Source organism: Siphateles boraxobius, unplaced genomic scaffold (assembly GCF_051911475.1).
Source record: "Siphateles boraxobius isolate OS27281-9 unplaced genomic scaffold, OSU_SipBor_1 130, whole genome shotgun sequence".
Lineage (NCBI taxonomy): Eukaryota > Metazoa > Chordata > Actinopteri > Cypriniformes > Leuciscidae > Siphateles > Siphateles boraxobius.
Genome location: NW_027508734.1, coordinates 30,331,249 through 30,354,196, shown reverse-complemented (window position 1 = coordinate 30,354,196; position 22,948 = coordinate 30,331,249). Strand labels below are relative to the sequence as shown.

Here is a 22,948-nt window from a genome sequence, read left to right as displayed (position 1 = left end):
TGAACCTTTTAGTAACTTCATTGTAAGTTTAGATTAACTTGAGGTAGCTGTCCCTTTCCTAACTGTAATCACACATGTGACAAGTTTAAGTTTTCAGAGATTGACTTATTGGTCACTTTTTGGCAGAGATTTTAGATAAACTATATAGTCCAAAATGTATATTATTTTTGGTATGTTTTTGTTTTATATTGTTTTTGTTTTGTTTCTTTATTTCTGTCAATCACAAGTGGCTGGCTAACTCCCCCATGTTTTTGTTTTTGTTTTTTTTACATGGATCCTGCTGCAGTTGAACAATTGGCCAGTTTATAGAAATACCAGGATGGCCTATTGCTTCAAGATTAGGACTTCTAGGCCTGGTTTCACAGACAGGGCTTAGATTAAGCCAGGATTAGGCCTTAGTTCAATTAGGACATTTAAGTAGCTTTTATAAATGTGCCTTAGAAAAAAGAAAGCGTTACTGGTGTGTATCTTGAGAAAAAAAAAAAACAATGGCACTGATATATTTTAACATATGTCAGTGCAAGTCACTTTCAGTTAAAACAGCTCAAACGTGCATTTTAGCCTCAGACTATAGTTTAAGCCTTGTCTGTGAAACCTGGCGTTAGATTGCTTGTATTTCTTATAACAGCTCTAAGACCAGTGATGTGGCATGTTTTTACTAATTTTTTTTATTTGTCAAACACAATACACTGCTTCCCGTTGGCAGCGGTCTGATTATTTGTCACTTGTAATTAAACTATTTTTTTTCTCTTTTCCAGGACAGAACTTCCAGGAGCAGAAAGGAGGGTTTTTCATAAAACAAAATCTGTAGCCCCTTTACATTCTAAGATGGCATTGGTTTTCAAAAGGAATTATTAGGAGAATTTATGTTGCATGTTTTTTACATTGCACTAGCAAATTTTTTGTAGTAAAACTAATAATGCTTTCTGACTGTCAGGGTGAAATTCGTGTAATTGTTTCAAACGTTGGTGTTGGAGTTCTTTCTGTGGCAAGATTGAGAGATTCTTTGGACATTCGATCATAGCAGATGTAACTTTAAAATGAGGGTGACCTGATGAGATTATTTCAAAAATGTCATACATTTTCAAACTAGCAAACAATCATTGCAACTATTGCACCGGACAGGACGATGAAGTTTACAGACTAGCAGATTTGTTTTGATTAGTCTTTTTTAGCGCTCTGTTGATCTGATGCTGACTTAATTTTAGGATGGCTGGACTATCAATTTGATGGGTTCGAAGTAAACTTAATTGCTTAGATTGTTAGCCTTTTATGCTATATTTGAACCTTGTTTATCAGCTTTAGTGCAATGATTGACTGAAGGGAGAAGCGTGCATAGCAAGACCTGACCTGTGTTTGTCAAATGAACGTGCTATAATGTACCAGCAGCCTATACTGTTTAGTTGAAATCAGAGGCCCATTTATAAACATGTTGTGTATTGAGACTGCTGTTTATCTTTCTGGTTTGGTGACAGTGTGAGGAAAAATAATAAAATGTTATCATGTAGTCAAGTTTGATCGTTATTATAATCTAAATACGTTTATATCAAATTCCTTCTTAAAATCATTCGAGTGAAGGTCCTTGCACCCGTGAAAGGAACGTTGCTTTTGAAAACCTCTGCATATCTAAAATTATGCGTAATAAAATAAAATGGCAATATTAAACTAATATGAAAAACCCTCCTTTTGTTTTCAGTTCTAAATAATGTTGTCTTGTCTACAGTAGAGCTGCGTCCAGATGATGCTAATTTGTCTTATTTTCTCAACAGGTCCTCTTCAGTTTAAGTGGTACCAGATATCCCTTCACTTGTATCTCTCTCTTTCTCTGTATCTCTCTCTTTCTCTGTATCTCTCTCTTTCTCTGTATCTCTCTCTTTCTCTGTATCTCTCTCTTTCTCTCTCTCTCTCTCTCTCTCTCTCTCTCTCTCTCTCTCTCCCTCTCCCTCTCCCTCTCTCTCTCTCTCTCTCTCTCTCCCCCTCTCCCTCTCCCTCTCTCTCTCTCTCTCTCTCTCTCCTCTCTCTCTCTCTCTCTCTCTCTCTCTCTCTCTCTCTCTCTCTCTCTCTCTCCCCCTCTCCCTCTCCCTCTCTCTCTCTCTCTCTCTCTCTCCCTCTCCTCTGCTCTTTTCATCTGGGACTGAGGCTTGATGGGAAAGCTGTTGTTGATCTCACTGTGGTGTTCTGTAAACATAATCCTTCTGTATTAAAGCAGGGGGACCTTGCTTCTGGATTTCCTTTCTGTATTAGCCCACGTCCGTGGAAGTTTTGCGTCTCTGGGACCACACCCTACTGAGTTCCAAAGTTCAAAAACTTGCACAAATCCCAAGAATGATCTGTACACTCTTGCCAGCTGTACACACGTGTTGTGTTGTTGGATGAAAAGAAAACATTACTTGGAAATCATTATTGTATTGGGGAAGTGATTTATGCTGCTTTGATCGCCGTTTTGTTGTCCTTCAGTCTTGTATTAATGGAACGGTTTTGATGTGTCTGAAATGTGTACACCGGACTGTCCTACATGTTGAATTCTGAAGAATATAAATGGTGTTTGTTTAGTATCCTTTTATGGAGCTTGTCAAGTAGAAACCAATAATATGCCTTGACTGTACTTGTTATGAATAATTACTTGAAATAAATCCTTTTCATGGATTTCATCTTCTGTTGCCCATGTTCTTGTTATTGAGTGATGAATTAATGGATTTTGATACTCATCTTGCATCTACTTTCTGAGAGTATAAAGTAAGCCTATTGCTGTTTGAGCCAACAAAAGAAAGAGAAGTAATCATTGTCACAATAAGCAGTGGTCCACACCAAGCTGTCAAAAGCTATGGGTGCCTTATTCCCTGGAAATAAAGGAAGGAAGGAAGGAAGAAATTCCCTGGAAATTGGACTTTTGGGAAAGTGATTGTTACTTGGGTGAATATTCATGCAATTAAAATGAATGATTGGAATTTAACGATAGGCAAACTTTTTCATTCCCAGCTCGCAACATTTGCCAGTCCATTTTTGTTTGCAGTTGCCAGCAAGCGATTGTTGAAACAGTTGCTCTCTCTGCAGACGCATGGCCCCTCTAAAGGATTAGTTGGTTTTATTTACCTGCTCCGAGGAATGCTTTCGCCCAGTCGCTTTTGTGTCTGTGTAAATGCTCAAGGTCAGGGCTGAGAGTGAGCCTCACCAACAGCTCTAAAAAGCAGAAAAACCTGCAGCACAATGAAGTCTTCTCAAGATTTGGAAGTGGAATTTCTATTCGTGTTGCAACAGAGTTCAAAAGCTCAAACTTCCATTCACTCACTAGTTTTAACACCCTTCAAAGTGTCCATGCACACACACACACACACATTAATCAGAAAAGACAATAAATAGATTTAGTTGTATATTTAGTTCTTTGTTGTTGGTGCAATAGAGATAGTGAAGACACTGATCTAGCCATCTTTTATTTGCTGATGATAGAAATTGCAGTCTGAATTTGCACACCAATAGGGCTATAACATTCCCTTCAAACTTTAGTACTATTCTCAATACCCAGTTTATCAGCTGACCTCACATTGGCTCTCTGCTATTCCTCTCATTGATAATATTTTTCAGCAGAGAGTTCATATGAATGATATCATGATCTGGGAGGTGCTTGCGAAAGTTTTACAATTGTAAGGATGACATCTGGCCATTCAGTTTTACAAAACGGCACTGCTTCACTGGGCTATGGATGTGATCAGCTTTTGTCATTTCGAATTTCTACTGTCTGAACTGGGTTTGGGGCTCATTGTTAGATGGCTGCACAAAGTTAGGCTGTCTTTTTCCTTGCTTGAATATAAGTCGCATATCACATCTCAGACTAAACCAAAGGAAAAATCAGGGATCCTTAGAGTTTGTGTTTACCTTATAACCGCGAGTTATGCATCGTCTAGATTAGATTTGAAGTGGATGGCTTCCTCACTTCCTCTCGTTGCACCAGGTGCACCACCTGTTTCATTCCTGTGATTAACTATAAAAATCACTATTACATGAAGACGGGAAAAGTGTGTAGGCTAAATGCGTTTAATAGCCAAATGTGTAGTCTAATCATTTAATGTAGGCTATTTGATTCCGTCACATATTTTGACGTAATTCTCTTTTGCGGCGAGTAAAAGCCACACTAAAGAACTCGACATGAGAAATCACCAAAGAGCCGATCTAATAGGCAAGGCGATTTCCAGTAAATGTGTTGGTACGTTTAAAGTACGCAAACAGTAGCTTTTTTAATCTGCGTGAGAAATTTTCAGCTATTTACGCTAAGGAGGACTATCCTGTTCATATTTAACATGGGACCACAACTTTTCGCAAGCATACAAAATGCAGATCAAAGACTTTTTCGCGTCTTACCGATAGCCGCTTTCAACATTTAACTTCATTTCGCATTTCCACACGTTGGTTTGAATGGGTTGGTTTCTCCCACTCGAGCTTTATACAAACTGAATGGTCAACTCTATCCGATAACGTTTTTCATTGCAACAATAAAATATTTTGTATTTAGCCTAATTATTGTAGCCTATTTACATTTAGGTAACTTGTAAGCCATCTTTTGTTGTGCCATGTCTTAAACGTGACAGCAATGAACATAATTAGCCCTGTCAATATTTTAACAAACTGCCGCCGAGAACAGCAATAACAGTTAAATATTTATGAGCGTTAATAATATCAATTACAACAATAGCCTATTAATATTAAAATGATAGGTCAAGATGTTTAATTTCTGCATCATCATCAAAGGATATTCATGAAACAAAAACATACAAACGAGCAGTTTGAATATTTTCTTTATCTCATTCATTTATAATAAACATATAAATAATAAATTCTATACATTTCCTGACACTTTGCCTTAATGAAAGACAAGTTAACTGGTATGGCCACTCAATCATATGCTATCCAAACTGTGCATCAGCTGCATTTTATTTCTATAAAACTATTTGCCTATTACAAAATATGAAAAGAAAAATACATTTAAGTAAATGTACAGTAGTTATTAATTTGTTTAACGAAAACCTTTGTTCTTTACTGTGGGACTATTATCGTTACTGAATTGTCAGAATGTGCATTTCGCATTTTCTTAAAGAAATACAAAAAACAATGAAACCAGAGAAGAGTGAACAATATGTCTGTCCCAATCTGACAACCAAAGCAATGACAAAATAATAGAGAATTCTAAAAAGATATAACAGCACAAGACTGCAAAGACTCTGCGTCTATTTAAATTAAAATATATTCTCGTATCTTACACTATTTCAAATAACGAAAAGTGATTAGGTAACGATCGGTCAAAATCTAATGTACAATTCTGTGTATAAAAATATAATTTCTGGAGCCCCGCGGCGTTTGCTTACCCCTAAAATATAACAGTCATTTGCACATATGCACAGAATGTCACAACCTGTCATGAAATTTTCATTCTTTTTTCCATACATTATCTTTTTTCCTGTTTACATGAGATATACAAAAATAGATTCTGCACCGCTGGATGATCATTCGAATCCGTTTGTGTGCCACCAGCCTGAGTTCACGCAAGAATAAATTATGCAAAGAAAACTTTTAAGGCTCCATTTATTCTTTGAAAATGACATTTTTTTAAAGTCATTGTAATAAATATCCCAACTCCGCTCGGGGACTTTGTCTCTTTCTCTCTCACTCTCGCTCTCTCTTTCTCTCTCTTGGACTAACATTGTCTTATATCCTACATTAGTGTGATTTCTCTTGCTTTATTTCCATATGGAGGTGTTCAGCTTGAGTTTACTGACATCCCCAAAGGATGAAGCATGCGGCTGTCCAAAAGCCACGTTCCCACTTGATAGAGGAGCTTGGAGTACCAGTGAACTCCCTCCTGTTGTAAAGTCGCACTGGACTCACTGATTAAGTTTTTAGGGAATAGAACTGATGTCACGTCATAATAGAGCCTGACGGGCGCGAAGGCCAAATGCGCGAGCCCGTGGTCCTCTATTACGGCGTAACAGGACGCCAGTATTCTGTCGACCATAATGGTTCCATGAGCAGTCACTGGTGCGAACGAGCCCTGGTGCTCCTCAATGTATATCCGCTCCACGATGACAGATTTAAGTTGACCGCTATCATCAACAACCACCACCTTTTGTCCGGCCCTGACACTGCTTGCATACGCGGCGGTCATGGTGTGGAGATCATCCGTTGAGTTGTCGAGGACAAAAAGGAGATGAGCAGCGGTGAGTGTGATCTTTTCAACGGGTTCTTTCGTTTCTATGACGTAAAACATACGTCGCGTCACTGAGTCTCGGTCTGTGAACATGATGAAGTCGCTGTACACGAGGTTCCCAGCGCTGTCCGCCGCTTGCACCATGTCGCCGGGGTTTAGGTCCTTCACGGCCTTCTGCCCTCCGTCTTTGAGCGTGACCAGAGCCGAACCTGGGAAGCAGCCACCAGATTTTGCAGCAACCGAATTTTCTGTCGAGACAAATAGCAATGGGTGAATACAATGGGACGCCTTTTATGCAGCATATCAAGAAGTAACATAATTACGCTCAAATATTAGGCCTATATTTTGAGTTATGACGAGGTTGTCAAATAAATAAATAAAAAGCGCGAAAAGCATGCACGTAAACTAGGCTATATCAGCCGCAAAGTCGCCTCAAGTAAGAAAAAGTCTGAATAAACAAAAGAAAACGTGGCAACGGGAATTAGGCTGTAAATCTAAAGCTTCCCCCCCCAAAAAATGTCTTTGTTTGATTTGGAGGAGGAAAGAGGCTGGACTGCTCTAATTAAAAACCAATAAAGCCCGGACATTGTCATTCTAATGCAGCTTGTGTACAGAGCACTCTTGGAAAAGGACACTTCTGCCTTTCCTTGCGCCTCTTTCATATTTGCTCAGGTGCAGAAACTTCTATGTGACAATTCACACTTATAGAATGAGAAAACCCCAAGCAGGCTCAAATAGTACCTATTTACTCAGCCTAGACACTTTTCCAAGGCTCTAATGGTGTAGATTTGAATGTAAATTAGAAATGCTAGCGGTAGTCAATCAATGCCCTCTTCTTCTTTCCTTTCATTTTTTTTAACCCATCATGCTCTCCGTTGTCAAGCTTAATGACAATAATTCGGGCCTTGTGGGATCTATTCACATTCCGATCTCTTGGGTCGGTAAACAGAGCTATAGAATAGACTTTTCGTCTAATCCTCTCATAAGATTCTAGGGCATGAAATAAGATGGTGACAATTGAGAAACAGATTTGGGCGAGCGAGTTCGACCTGGCTCTTTTTAAAGCCTGTAATGTATTTGTAAAAGTGTTTAGAATTTAAAGAAGATTTGGCGATCAATGTGTTCCAGCTAAATTATCTTCGATCAATGATAAACTTATTACACTACAAATAAATGAATAAAAGATTGCTGATAGGAATTAGGCCTACATTTTATTTGCGCAAGTGATGCCACAAACTCCGTCGTGTTTTAAATCATATATTTTAAGCGTGCGTGTTTGATTTGATATGTCTTCATAAACAATGTTTATTCTGTTTCAGTGAGTGATCTTGTGATGACTTGATAAGCGCTTCCTTCTCAGAGACAGAGTGGGGCGATGTAAGATCAGTTAATATATTGGCTCAAAAGTCTTTCTGTGATAGTCGATTTAACTCACAGTGTAAAGTGAAAGATTTAAAAGATCTTATAGAGGAATAGCCTTGAAACTATTTGTATTTTTACTTAACTAAAATACATTCGATTTATTAATTAGAATAATATTTGTTAGAAATAATAATTTCTCTGCCCGAAGTTAATTTTATGAATACAGTAATAATTTAAACTTTCTGTAATAAATTAAGAACATTTTTGTTGTTGTTGTTGTTTTTACTGTATCAGTATTTAAAAGCCGATTATCTTTTTAAGCCTGGTATTTTTTTCACATGAAATGGAGTGTGAAGCATTGTGCCCATCACTTCAATTTGCACTTCCAATCAACCTGTCATGGTCTTACCTGCTTTGACAGAGCAATGGATGTGTGCTTTGGATTCGTAATAGACCCAGTCAAATCCAGCTTCTACAGCTAACCGAGAGAGTGTCCCATATTTGCTCTTGTCTCGATCAGAGGTGGTGATATCAACAGCTCTTCCCTCGTAGTGGAGTGATTCTTCAAAATGGTGACCGTCCTCATCCCAGCCCTCTGTCACACGCAGCTTAACCCCCGGCCACTGGTTCATTACAGAGATGGCCAGTGAGTTCAGCTTGTCTTTGCATCTCTAATAGAAATACAGCGAGATAACAGGAAGATGGATGATTTTTAATACTTCCATTCATTGATCCATGTTGCCATACACATAAAAAACAACACAATAAATAATGCTCTTAATCTCCAAAAAGTCCTAAATGATAGCTTGCGTAAAAGTTGTTTAAACAAACTGACAGTTTTAGTTTAAAGACCTCAGTGTGATAGACTGGTTCAGTATTATCTTATCAGGATCAGTCAGTTCTGAACAGCCTTTCCAAGGATCACAGCACTCCAGACATCATTTACTGACAATAATTCTGTAACTATCCCAATCAATATGCACAGACAAACAGGTTGACTTACAAATAAGTCTATATATATATATGAAATAAGAATCCAGTATTTACACTGGAAATAATTCAGCCTTGCATGCAAGGCTATTCTGCCCAAAGAGCTCAATGAAAAATTGATAAGTTATTGCATTCGCTTCACTGATCTAAAACATATAGATCCAACTAGGGAAAGGTGTGACTGCATCAATGCCTCTTCTGCTTAAAAGGCCAGAATACAAACAATAGTAACTTGAGATTAGAAGGCAAAAAATAATGAAAAGAGATGTTCAGTAAGTGATTTGTGGTTTTTATTATTTAAACATTTTGGTTTAGAGCAGTGGGTCTCGCCGAGGTGCAGGTACGAGATATGGAGTATCAGGCCATGTGTGGGTGGTGCACCCACTAACCTTTCCCGGGACCTTGTGTTGGGATGCTTGGCCTTCTCCAGGACAACTCTTCCCAACACTTAACCAATATGTCAAATAAAACACCACAAAAGACTCTTTCACTGCGTCCAAGAGGAGAAGCAACAACTCATTATTCTTGCAGCACAGGTTTGCTCAAGGGACGTGATGTGATTGCTTAACCGACGGTCTTTCAGAGGTTATATAAAATCTATTTAAAATATGCTTGCAAATTGTGACACTAAGCCAAATTAATACCTGTAATAATTCACACAAATTCCCTCCTAGCTTTGACTCGCTCGCTGCTTCTTTCTCTCTCTCCTTCACAAGCACACACATACCATCCGTAGCCTATAACATCATACATTTCTGTACCAGACTACTATCGCCCCTCTTTCTACTGATTCGCCTGACCCTTTAATTTTCATGTCTGCATTGAAGGCCACTTACATCTTATTACACTGCATCATACATTAAAAAATTAAGTATAGTCAATTATAAAACATATAATAGTTTCAGTTCACTCCATTATGTCTCAATGTCTACTATGCAAACCACCAAAAGCTTAATGTGCTTCACACATGCATCCTCTTATGTGACTATATTAATCATTTTCTTACTGAGATACTGATACATCTGTGGACTGAATGGAAAATGACAGACTGGTACTTTACCCTTCCAGAAAAATATATTTCAAGTAACTAGTGATTTTACTTTAGTTATTTTAATCTGCTGCTTTAATAAACTAATGCTCTAGGTACAGCACTCGTGGGACTCGAATGAGAGAGGAAAATACAAACAAGGGACCAAAAGATACAACCTAGCATATTCTGAGCAAAACTGCCGGGGATTCAAGACCCGTGAAGCCTAAACTCTTTATTAATTCATTGGGTCGTGTGCCAGCCAAATTCTGTTCAGCCACCATGAAGCGCAGCGGGAACCCCCTGTGCCGCCGCTTTGTGCTCCACACGAGGTTTGTTCAACACGCCGCCTACAGTCACAGTCAGCCACTAATCTCCTCTCAAAATGAACTGTTATAGAGGAAACACTTATCAGCTACCTGTCAGAGCAAACAGCCTCCAGGATGCCCTCGCACTTGAGCCTAATTTTGTGAGCAGCACCGTTAAGTCCAAATCACTACACAGAGTGTTCAACCAACAAACCATCTCTTCCACTCGGATGCGCTTCTCCAAAACATTTGCTAACAGGACACCTCGTTAACTCCCTTTGAAAAGCTTAGACGTCCATTTGAAGTAACAAGATTGCAGGGGTAGCTTTCCTTTTTTAATGGCAGTGTGTGTGCCCGCGGGTCATCACACACTTGTAATCACATTCACCTAGAGTTTGATATACATCTGAGAAAACCACAACAGACAAGGGTTTCATCTTTTTTAAGGACCAGAAAAAGGGAGACTTTATAATGCACCTGCGCAGCGCGTATCAATTCTCTTTGGTTGACATTCGCAATGCTCGTCCATGCGATAACCAGTCATGACTTAGATTTTGAACCAAATAGCTTTTCAGCAGAGGCACGTCAAAATAACCTAATAAAAACATTAGACTCCGTGTAATCACTGCAGACCTCTTTATGCTTTGTATAGCAAATATGTATTCGATGCATTAGGCTACTAAGCAGCAATGTTATTCTTCCTTTGGGCAAAGGGTTAAAAGTTCAAATGATCCCTGCTAATGCGACGAGAGTGGAAAGCCATGTTGGGGACAGACAGCCTATTCCCGAAGCTGTCTGACTTTTTCATAGGCCTAGCTTTCGTTTCAAAAATTAAAGAAAGAAAAATTAAAGAAAAAAATATATGTTAAATGTTATGTAGGCTACAACTCGGACAAAAAAACTTTCTATAATTTTTGAGCAGCACACAAATCTAGCATTAAACATAAAATAAATAGATCGAAGTCTGACTATATAATTATAAATATCATTTCAAGCAAAGAAAACAGTTTACCGCATCTAACGGATTAATCACATATCTAACCATTTATCAAAATATCAGCGCATATTCCAATTAAAATAATGTTGTACTAGTCTGCTCCTGGTGTGTACCACATAAAACTTATATTTCTGCATGTGCATCGCTTGATGTTGCTATATATTGGTCAGTTGTAAAACAAATAGGCCTATAGATTAGCCTATGCAGCATCGCATGTGGCGTAAAATAATTGTCAGAATATGAGCAAACTCCTGCATAATATCGAAAGAAGAGGGGTGAAGACTGATAGGCCATTTGTGTCTGATTCTAATCTGTCACTAAGCGGTATCGTCCTGGCCCATCAATAAGCAGAAACAAATTTAAGAGCATCCTTTGAGAAATGTCAATATTTTCATGCCCTGATAAGCAGCCACTGCAAGCGGGTGGGCTGCGGTCTGACTACTAAGCGATCCCATGAACATGTACGCTTAATTTCCTTCTATATTTAGCTGTCTTGAGACTGAGATATTATGCCCATCACAGTCCCTTCAGATCAGGCGCCGTACCTATCTAGCAGGATACCCACATTTTATAAAATATATAGGCTAACTCGCGCCTGATGTAGTATCTCAGCGAGGACAAATATAGGAACAGAGAGGGCGAGCAAGGAGGCAACCAGCCGGTCCTCTCCTGATGGCATTTCTCTTGCACAGCTTTATTAGAAAGATAATAATTCACAATCCTTGCACGAACTGTACTTTCTTAAGCTCTGACTTCAAACAAGCACCGGTGTGATTTGTGAACGGAAAGGAATTACCTGTGTCATGAGTCTGTCCGCGCCTGTGTTCTCCTCATCCTTAAAGATAATGTCGGGATTGTAATTTGGAGTAAGTTCTTTAAATCTCTCCGAATTGCGCGTTATCTTGCCCTCGTATCTGCCGCTGGCCCCTAAGGTCTTCTCCGCGACATTAGGTATAAACTGCTTGTAGGCGAGAGGTGTCAGCTTCTTCGGATGTCTTCTTCTGCCGTAGCCTCTGCCTGGACCGCAGGCCAGTCCGGACAACACCAAGGACAGACTGAGAAGAGACACCAGCAGCTCTCTCGTCAGAAGCCGCATTTTGCCGCACGGTGAATCTCGCTGCGGTGTTCAAGAGCGCCTTGCGCGGTCTGTCTAGCGGGATTTCTCGTTCTCCTTGCGTGGATCTCCGGCGATGTCCTTGCTTCTCCTCAGTTCACGCGTGACCCTCAGCGCCAAGCCCTACCGTGACAGGTGCGTAAATGTGCGTCTGATAACGCATCGGAGGTTTGCGGCGTGGATGTGAAAGGTAAGACTAACCTCAAAATCGCAACGTGAGTTGAAGCCACAGTCACTTATGCGAGAAGCCTCTTTACTCCTATGTATTATAGCTGCGATCTGAGGTAGGGAGGGACCTGATTGGCTCGACGGGACGAACCCTTATGATGTTATCCCACAAAACGGACTCACAAAAACCTTTAAAGAAGGTGGGTTTCAGGGGAGGGACACGGTGAGATGTGAACGCATCAGTTTTCCCCGCTGCTGTCCGTGAGGCTGCGACATGCATGTGTGCTCAGTTTGTTACTGGGATGCAGATGCTCGATCCATCTATGTGACCCGCTAATGGACCATTTATGTTTAAGTCATTTGGTCTGTTATGTTACTGCTTAAGGTGCACATGAGGGTGAATGCGACTTTCAAAACTTAATTTATCACCAGTGAGGACACTAATCTGATTAATCTTAGAATAATCACAAGCAAAGCGATTCAAAATACAAACATACATTTTAATTTAAATGTAAACTTTTTATCTCTTTTATCACATAATTATCAGGTTGATCACTTTTTGTCCCATTAACCTCTAACCTGAAAAAGGTGAACTTTACAGAAGCTGAACAATTTACAATTTTTCTGAACAATTTACAGGATTTCACTTTCTTCGAAATATAGTCCAAACAACTATTTCCAAACTGAAAAGCCAAGGATGTTTTGGTTAATTTAGGATACAATTAATATTTCCTCCATATTCCATTGGTGCGAGAGAGTAGGAGACAGAGATTAAGTTGGCTCTTCTGCCCAACACAGCTTATTTGAGATATTGGAAAGGGCTCTTCCTGTGCACACAAATGCTAAGCTGTCTGTTTGGGAGAAAGATCAGCCTGCAAAAACCCTGTCACCCCTTAAAGTCCACTTCAGTGACAGATTAAGCCATGGTAACCACTGTGTTCCCTGGCCCATAGCAGCGGGTAAGGTATGTGTTTTATTGTCTTATTTTCACACATTTTCCAGACTGCTCTATCAAAGATGGTGGCTGCTTGTCTTGTGAAATACATTAAAAAAGTAGGACCCCTGCTGAAGGTTTTGTTCAAATGACCATGACATGGTTGATTTGTGTGTCCAGTTTGTTTTAGTTTTGAGGTGTGCACTTTTTTGACTGCTTAAATATCACAAATACCATTAAATTATAATGACATTTGAAGAGTAAAACAATTAGCAAATAGATCTTTAACGTGCATCACACAGGAAAATTATCTATTTGTCTTTGCGAAAAACAACAATTTTTTGTCATAATTTTTAATTTAGCTCCATTGGAGATTGTTTCATGGTCAACTTTACATTATATTAATCCTCAGTGAACCTCTCAGAATGTTGAGAGCAAATCGAGCAGTTAATCTCTTCTAAAACAACTTTATAAGCTCCAAATACGCGACTGAAAGAGAGGTAGTTCAATCGATGCTCTTACTTCTTGCAAACAGTCACACAGAAGTTACTTTATGTCTGATTTAATGAGATTATGACCACCTTGCCACAGATGTCTAACAGCAGTGAACTGTACAGACTGTAGTATGATTTTCTATACGCTGCCACACTATGATGACCGTGTTATGAACTTTCACTTATTGCATATGAAGAGGTTTTGGAGGTTGGAATCATCTGATAGTTTACCTTCCGTTTATTAGACAGTTAATGAATCAGTGTAGATGACTAAAAGGAAAAAAGGAGTACCGAGGAGAAACAGTCACCTGCATGCTGTAGTGGAGCGTGATTTTCCTGCTCCTTCCATCTATCTCTAGCTGTCTTAGTACAATTACATCTTGGCAATTGCATTCAACAGCAATTATGAGATCACTGATATTGTCTTCCTTAACCATACTTCAGCAATTCTATGGGAGCAGACAGTAGACATCATAGATCAGGTCATTCAGGTATGTGTAGCATGAATAAGCCCTACTAACAAACACATGTCGTGTAATTCTGGGACTCATACAAGATCATGTGCCGCCCCAATTGACTAATCCTTTGAGAATGACCCTAAGCAGTCAGTGTACAGCGAAACAGTCTTAAGGACAAGAATTCTGTGGAGGAACACTTAGCCTCGATTTCGGGCAGCTCTTTGTGTTGTTGTGGACTTCAGGGAGTGGAACGTGGGGAATTTCACAATCGTGTACCTGAGGTTCCAGCTCAGCTCCGTCTCAGAGTGTGTAAAGAGTTTTTTATTTGCCTCGCTCAGCCGCTCCCTCTATTTAAACACAGTCTCAGTCCTCTCAAGGCCAAGGTAAGACAGCCAAGCCCCAGGTCAACCCTACACAGCGGGAGGGAGAAGAGAGCCTTAGAGATGCGCAAATACATGCTATTTTCAATTCGAACAGAGATTTAGGGGGCAAAGGGTGCTGGTGTGCACTATGAGTAATTCAGAAACTCAAGACTGAGGTGAAAAAAAATATTTTTTGCATATTATCAATGGCATTTTCATATTGACTTATCACATTCCATTCAGTGATAAAGACAAATTCCTCTGCAGAGCCTGAGAAAACCAATTTGCTCGCCAGCATCAACCATTATACACTACTAATAATGATTATGAATGGTAGCATGGTTCAACCTTTTGTTGTTTCTCAATACTATATATGGTTCCATGTTTACTTGTAACATTTAATGCTCTAAAAAAACTCCAGGGAAAGACATGTCCAAGACTCGGTCAGAACTGTAGAATGGTGATGGACAGCAGAGGAAAATATAAATGCAATACTATGCAGATAAGTGTGCACATGAGAGTAAACCATCTGCTGCAGTATACTTTGTTCGATTGCCATTTGACCTGAGGACACAGATAGTATCTCTTTAATGAACTTGGGGTGCTTGTGGCCTGTGCCATATTACCTAGAGCAACAGTAATTCCTCTGGAAATTTAGTCAACGTTCAATGCGGTTGACCACTGTACCAATGAAAAGTGAAAGCGTCATTAAACACCCACTCACATGCTATTGGCCATCACATCATGAGAAGTGCTGCCTTTCTACCTGAGTGTTTAGAAACATTCCACAAGAATAGTGAGCAGTGATTTCACTCCCACACTCAGTAGTCTACTGGACAGGTTCCAGGATGTTGCTCACTGAACAACATTACAGCCAATATTTTTCATATTGATCTAAAATTAATTGTTAACTACATGTGTCTGCACGCTTCTGCTTCTGTGATGATAGATAAGAATTAGTTTTGAAATAAGCATTGTAAAGTCATCAAAGATCAGGAGCGGAGAAGAATTATCCCACAGACTACTGGTGCTGAAGGAGAGAGAGAGAGAGAGCAGCAGTTCCTCATCACAGCCTTGGATAATGACCTCATTCCGGTCGCCAGAGTTTTGCGATCGAGGGCAGCGAGATTGTACGGGAAAGATCCAAAGCCTAAAAGGAGGAGAAGACATGAATATTAAGCACAGGCACAGGGTAAATGGTGAGAATTATGTGGAAAGATGAATCGATGCTGTGACCAATTACTTGATATTGCAGAATCCTCCCATCTCTGAAGTCTCAAGACACGCCTCTTCAAGAGTCTTCTGACCCAGATTATTTGTATCTAGCACTATATCAGCATTATATTTATATCCTTGTAGAAATTAATTTTGTGCTCTGGCATTCTCTGGTGTGTTTTGCATGACTTTTTTGTGAACACCTGCGAAGGTTATAGTCATTTACGGCTCTGGACCACTTGATTCTGCTATTATTATTATTATTATTGTATAATTAATACTGAACTGTACAAATGACTTTTGACCCAGCCAACCAGTTGAGCAGTGCTAGTTTTTATATATGTATTTATTTATCTGTTTATTTTGTAAGCATCCATATATAATAAGCAGGATAATGGACAATCACCTCTAATTTGGGTCCTGATCACCCTGGCTGAGGTTATATTTTACGATAATGAGGGACCAACTGTACATTATCCCTTACTCATGTTATATGTACAAATGTTGAAAAGAAAAAAGCAAATAAGAAAAAAAGTAAGCCTTAAATCCCAGGAATAGCCTAAAACAAATGGTTGAGAAAGTTGAGAACTGCGTCTGTGGGCTTATTTAATATCCTCACCCTTGTTTTAAAAGCTCTAAAGCTCTAATGTCTTGTGGTAGCTTCAAAAGCAAAATCAACTTTCTAAATCTATTTATGGATTTTAATAAACTCCAGACAAACTTGCTTCAAGAGATGTTTTTAGTTTAGACACGTTTCTCTGTGTTTTATATTAGGTATTTGTTCAAAGCTCAGATTCATTTCTAACTAATAATCATAAAGAGCAACGGCATTTGTCAGTTTTAAGAAGCCAGCATCAAGTTTCTCAACTATCCAGAAAAAAGACAGGATCTCTAGAAAAGCACTTCTAGTTATTGAAACTGAAAGTTTTATTAATCAGTTACATTACTTGCAAACATTACTATTTTTTTTTTTCAGATTAGCAGGTCCACTTTTATCTAGTTGCAGTCTGTTCAAATAATAGTTTCCAGTAGATGAGTATCATATTAGAAGCATTTGAAAGGTGTGGTTCAGATCTGTGGAATTTTCCCAGAACAAGCAGGGGGGATTACTGTATAGACAGATAGACAAACCTGATCCAGCCCTTCCAGGTGTGTCCTTTTGCTAGAAAAGAAAATTCAGATTCTACCCTTAACCAACAGCACTATAGAATTCAATGCCTGCTAAACCATGTAATGCTCGTTCTCTGTGACTCTAAAGGTCTTACCTTTTAGCCTGTTCCTTTTTCAGAACCCCCTAATAAAGGCGGTTGGTTAAGTATGTGGCAGAAGCTCATAGACAGGCACATGACACATGCTTGCAAAGCTTGCACCAAGTTGAGAGGCGGTATAACTTTAAAAGAATCAGTTTTTTTCTTTGTGTTCTATTTGATTGATTTGGTCAGTCCTCATAGCCTATGGCAAATGCAGCGGGGTCCCACTTTATATTAGGTGACTATTATGTACATTTAATCTAATCATTTAGTACAATGCACTTATTGTGTGGATAGATGTTTTTACATTGTACTTGTAGTTTTAAAATACGTGCATGTACTTACAGATGTAATTCATTTCTGTAATTACATTGTTGACCCTTCCCTTAGACCTTAACCCACCCTTAAACATAACCGTACCACCAAACCTAACCATACCTGTATCCCACCTCAGTAGCAGCAAAAGTGTTTACAGTATAATATAAACACATAACTACGTTGTACTTATTTTAGACACCTGATATAAAGTGACCCGCAGCGGTTTTTAAATATGTTTACCTTATAGTCTACAGCTTCAGCAGATGGAGTGTCCTTTAAAGATGCATGATTTAATTACATTTTTTCACACATTCAGAAGGTTTTGAAGATTTTACTTCATGCAAGGATAGTAAGACACCTGTTGTATTGAAATAATCTTATCTTGGCTTTAATCCTATCTTTGTGTTCGTTGATTTCTCCAACAAATCAATCTCAGCTGTAAGCATGAGATTATGTTAACACAAACCTTAAACAAACAAGCTGAAACCATAACATATCACCATCAACCATTTGTTTTTGTTGTTTTTTTTAAATTACTTTTGTATGTACTTTATACAGCTTGTAAGCACAAGCACTTTTTTTAACGAATGAAAGTGTGTTTTTACACTTTACCTCAATGATGCAACTTGAGGAAACGTAGAGCGTAGAAACATCAAATGCCCCATATCTATATAAATGTAAATAATCAAGAATATTATTGAAAATGTGAAGCAGCTAAATCACAAGGAACCTTCCAGTGTTCAATCCCCTTTTTTCCCCTGAATGACTTCCAAATACGTAACAGTATGGATCATGTTGGCAGTCGGTTTGATCTGTGTCTACACAGGTGGGAAAGCACCTCAACCTTTATCTTTATGACTGTAACTCTGTCTGACTTGAAGGGGGTGGGGCGATTTGTAGCACTTCTATACTGTAGACTAATGCAAGCCGTAAATGTGATGACCAGCCTCACAAAACCAAAGATCACAAAGAAAACAGACAGGTGTGTGTGTATATGAAAAGCATAGAAGGGGTAGAAGAAAACACACTTGCATATAACAACATTTGATTCAAAATGGCATGACGCACTAATTTCAATCACATCTCATCACATATTTATAATTAATCACATTAAATTAATTATTTGTTTGTTTTGTGCTCACTCAGGTTTTTCAACTTGATCAACATGTAGTCAACCAGGTTCCTCACTCAGCTGCGTGAGACCCCGCCACATCCGCGGCCTGCGTCGCTCCAGCATAAATGACGGGAGGGTGCATAAAACCTCACCAACTTGCCAAATTAGAACTGAAGACCCGGCGCAGACTAAAACTCACCACTCACAAATGTGTTGAATTTTTCTCCACTCGAGTGCTGCTGTAATATATATGTCTGTAGTAGAGAGCAACTCACAGATTTCTCAGATTTTGTATTTAGCATTTGTAATTACAATAAACAAGAATATGACATGCTCTGATAAGTCAAAAATGTTTCTTAGTCTGTTTTTCTTTTCTTTTAAAGATTTGTATTATTTTTGTTGTTGTAGTTTAAGTGAAGGACACTGTCTCTATGGCCTTGCAGATCTAAGATTGAAATAAACGCAAACATTCCTGCATTAAACATCTGTGATTCAACCGTTCACATCAATCGCCTGTCTGTAAGTATGCAGAGAATAACAATGGCGAAGAATTACAACTCAAATTATCTGCAAAATGTTATAGCTATAGCAGCCAAATAACATGCATTTTTATTTTCAGTATTCAGGTTTTTCTTGTTGCTTATTTCAGGGTCAAAAAAAAAATCTGACCAATATAATGTTGGAAATATTAAGCCAAGTTTTATATCGGAACTATATACAGACACACTGTAAAGGTAAATATTCACATTAGCACTCTTTACAAAGCTACATTGTATTTCATTTGAGTGTTTCCATATACTGTACACACCACCAAGGCTGCTTATTTACAATGCTGTTAAAATTATTGATTTACAAAAAAAACCTATAATTTCACCAATAAAAGAACTATGATATCTCAATACAGCTGCAATCATTTCCTTTGTTTGAAATACACTATATATACATACTTTATATCATATTCCACCAGTTTAAGTCCAGGGGTAATTCTTCCTAGAGTTACCTACAACACACCTCAGTACTATATAAATATCTATCAGCCATGTTGCTTTGGATTTTACAGCCTTTCTAACAAAATCTAGACTTTTACAGTCCCATTAAAGCTCCATAAAGCCCCAGGATGGTTGCATGTTTTAAGGGATTTTTAATTTCTTATGGGATGCTTCAAAATATACCTTTGTCAGATTCATTATATAAATAAATATAATTAATAATATTAAAATATAAAATATATCATTTTATTGTTAAACGTGTTACTGCCAAACTGTTTTATGTTGTAAGCTGTAAATACGGTGTAGTTCTTTACAGCATTTATTAAAAAAATAAACGATACAATGAAATTTTTACTAGCAGGGCAAACCCTGTTTGTTGTTAGAATTACATTAAAATAACCATTTGCTGAAAAATAGGGTTTGAGGAAATGTTATGTGAGAGAAAGCCCAAATTAAGGACTTTTGTCTTAGGTAGAAAAAATAATATTTATATTTGTAGATAAATAAATAATTCTATGTCAAATAAAGGTTTCATAAAGTGACTAACTCATCATTATTAGGTAAAAATTAGACAAAAAAGGGTAACATTTTGTATTTCTTATCTAGTGAAACTAGATATGGCACAACCTATCCTTACCAAAGCAATGAATGCCAGTATTTCACTGAATGGCTTTTTGTTCAGTGTATTACAAATTGGATTATTAGTGATGAGAACCACATCTCAAGACCTTGCCTCTGCTATACAGCCTTCTCAACCCCAACTACACTATACTATATCCAACTAGTACCTCATGCTTTGCTCTACCATACCAGGAACTTCTAGCGATGATTCCCTTTGTCAGTCTGCATTCTAGACCACAGGGTCAGGCAGATCTTTTGGTGTCGGACTGAAATAACGTGTGCTGTGATGCAGGACAGGACACCGGCAAGCAGCATCAGACAGACAACCCAATTAGAATCAAGCGTTTCCTGTCTCTAGGCAACCCTGGCATTGAGCATGACCCGAACCGGCCAATTACAATTTATCTCCCTGTCCCACTGACACTTTGATGTTCATGAAATATATAATGACTTCCTCTGAAAGACATTTACCTCAAAAAAGCCTACACATCTCAACATCTTGAGTAACATTGTTTGGATTATGACGAATAGAACGTTTCTAAGCAGGTTTCTGATCCCAAAACTATTTTAAGAGTCTTATTTAACAGCAAAATCCTTGCCAAGCAATAGGCAATGATATTTGGTGCTTAATCTTTGAGGTAAGCCAAAAGCATTCTGTTCATTTAGTTCCATTCATTAGACTAAACCTAAATGTTTTATGCTTTATAAATATAATATCATATCATATCACATCATACTGTATATATCCATCACCTGCTATATATCTTCAGGCCCGAATATGACAACCTCAAACACAGTAAAGGACTGTCAGGGCTCTCTGAATTATGATTAAATGTATGATTGTCAAGATATCTCAGAGAAATTGACAAAAAGACAAGGCAAATGATATGAGACCAGGAACGGACAGAATATGATTTAAAGAGACAGAAAATGGTGGTTAGCTGGGGTCATACTATAGTCTCTCCACATAAGCACCCAATGTATAGGTGTAAAAGCAGTGGTGGGGGTGGGGCAAGGATTTGGATGAGGAGGTGGCTGAGCAGTTTAAAGTCTCCTCAAGCGAAAAACGTGATCAAGACTGACCTTGTATACAATGACCATGAGTACCATACTCTGTGTGACAGAGTTACTGGGAATGAGAGATGAAGGGGCCAATACAATGTCAGCAGTAAAAAAATTTTTTGTGTGTTTTAAATACTAAAAATAGCCAATAGGGGGCGATATGGAGGTGTTCCCTAACTGTAAGAGACCCTTAGTGTACTGTTATTGACATCACATTAATATGATCAGTGATTAGATGGAGAAGTGGCAGCAATATTCAGATGCTGCATTTTTAATAAACGAACAGTTCTTCTGAACAGAAAGAGGGAACCCCAAAATGTATGACATAACAAAAACTCTGCATAAAACATATGGAACACCCTCAACTTAAACTTCAGGTATAGCCTAACTCAAACTTAGCTTCAGGTAGGAGTGAGGGAAGTCATTTAGACTAATGGAAGATTTAAGTTTAAACAACAAAAGGAGGATCACAGAGAATATATATAAAAAAGCACTTTTATTTCCACACCTATTTATAAAACATAAAAGTTTTTCAAAATTAAGTATAGGTTGGTATATTAAAGATTTTAAAGGGATAGTTCACACAAGATGAAAATTTGATTTACTCACTCTCAAATTGTTCCAAACCTGTATGACTTTATTTCTGCTATGGAATATAAAAGATGTTTTGAAAAATGTTTCAATGGCTTTTTTTTTTCTTTTTTTGAAAAATTTTTTTTCCAACCATGTAATAAAAGTTAGTGGGGTCCAGTGCTGTTTTAGACTTTCTTCAAAATATCTTCTTTTATCTTCCACAGAAGAAAGAAAGTCATACATGTTTGGAACAACATGAGGGTGAATAAATGATGACAGAATTTTTCATTTTCTGTGAACTATCCCTTTAATCTACAGAGGCACAAACCAAAACCCTATACGATTACTGTACAGTTATGATGGCCGAAATGAGTGCACAGAAAACATCATCACAAACAGACAATACAGCAACCTGCCCGGGTTATTTTTTTGTTTTTTTAATAGCATGTGTGTGTTTGATAGACGTATGTATTTGTGTGACAAAGATAAATGAGGTTTAGAAAGAGATGCAACGCCTCAGCTGCTCCCAACCCTCCAACATTGATCAGTATATTGATTTGAGTGACAAAAAGAATGAATGTATGTCAATCAACAGCTAAAGTTTCCTAATGCAGAACTTAGGAAGATGCTTTGCACACATGCAGAGATTTGCGAGGAGGGATGAATCTTTTGAGTTGTTTAAACTTGGCAATGGCCACATTATACATACACAGGCAGCTGTGAGGACATCACCGCATAGTACTTCTGTTGCTAGATCAGCAGCCTATTGTGTAACTACTTCCTCGACAAGCATCCACTTTAACAAGCATAATGCAGCATAAATTGGCAGTTCACATCAATAACTCTTGTTTGGAGCATAATGACACTGATGAGCAGAGATTGGTTCATCTGTTTAGTTCTGATTAAAAGCTGAATCAAGATACCTACAAGTACACACCCACACACTGCCATCAGCTCTGATGGTGTGAAGAGCTGTTCTTGGGATGGTGATAGGCCTACTCGCCTTCATTTAGCAAGGACACGTTAGCAAGGGCAGCAGGTAAATAAACCAGCCTGCTCTATACATAGATACTACACTCCTGTCCTTCATCCACATGAGAGATGGAAAGAGAGAGTGAGACGGAAGGATGATAGATGGTGGAGATATAGAGAATAATAAATATTTTGAAGAAAACAGAAGTCAGGAGGAACCTCTGGAAGCCAGGAAAAACGTAACTGTTCAGTAGAGTTACAAAACATAACTATGGCTTGAAATGGGTGGATAAATGGAGACAGAAATGCTCTGCTAAAACCTGAAAAAAAAGGTGTTTTCACAGTAAATACTAACCAATAAAGGGATAGTTCATCAAAAACTTTCAAGCATCAAAAAGGACATTAAAGGGGTCATGAACTGCGG

General features: G+C 38.3%; 2 protein-coding genes and 1 long non-coding RNA gene across 5 annotated transcripts in view; 1 reads left to right on the top strand and 2 right to left on the bottom strand.

The window, feature by feature from the left end:
* rbm33a (RNA binding motif protein 33a) overlaps window positions 1–19,206 on the top strand; it is a 76,416-nt gene extending 57,210 nt beyond the window's left edge. For both annotated transcript variants that reach the window (XM_077229220.1, XM_077229219.1), the window contains exon 19: window positions 18,340–19,206. In XM_077229220.1, the coding sequence (XP_077085335.1) occupies window positions 18,340–18,364 (25 nt within the window). In that variant the 3' untranslated portion in view covers window positions 18,365–19,206. The remainder of the gene's footprint in view (window positions 1–18,339) is intronic.
* On the bottom strand, window positions 4,692–12,404 carry shha (sonic hedgehog signaling molecule a). The gene is made up of 3 exons (XM_077229247.1): window positions 11,677–12,404; window positions 7,968–8,229; window positions 4,692–6,444 (listed from the first exon to the last, which is right to left on the bottom strand). The coding sequence occupies exons 1-3, from the start codon at window positions 11,974–11,976 to the stop codon at window positions 5,750–5,752; spliced, it is 1,257 nt and encodes a 418-aa protein (XP_077085362.1). The 5' UTR covers window positions 11,977–12,404; the 3' UTR covers window positions 4,692–5,749.
* LOC143737577 (uncharacterized) overlaps window positions 14,269–22,948 on the bottom strand; it is a 69,341-nt gene continuing 60,661 nt past the window's right edge. The window contains exon 3 of one of the 2 annotated variants that reach the window (XR_013203674.1): window positions 14,269–14,458. This is a non-coding gene — a long non-coding RNA (uncharacterized LOC143737577). Of the gene's footprint in view, window positions 14,459–15,477; window positions 15,561–22,948 lie in introns of those variants that run through there. The other variant, XR_013203675.1, reaches the window with a different exon arrangement.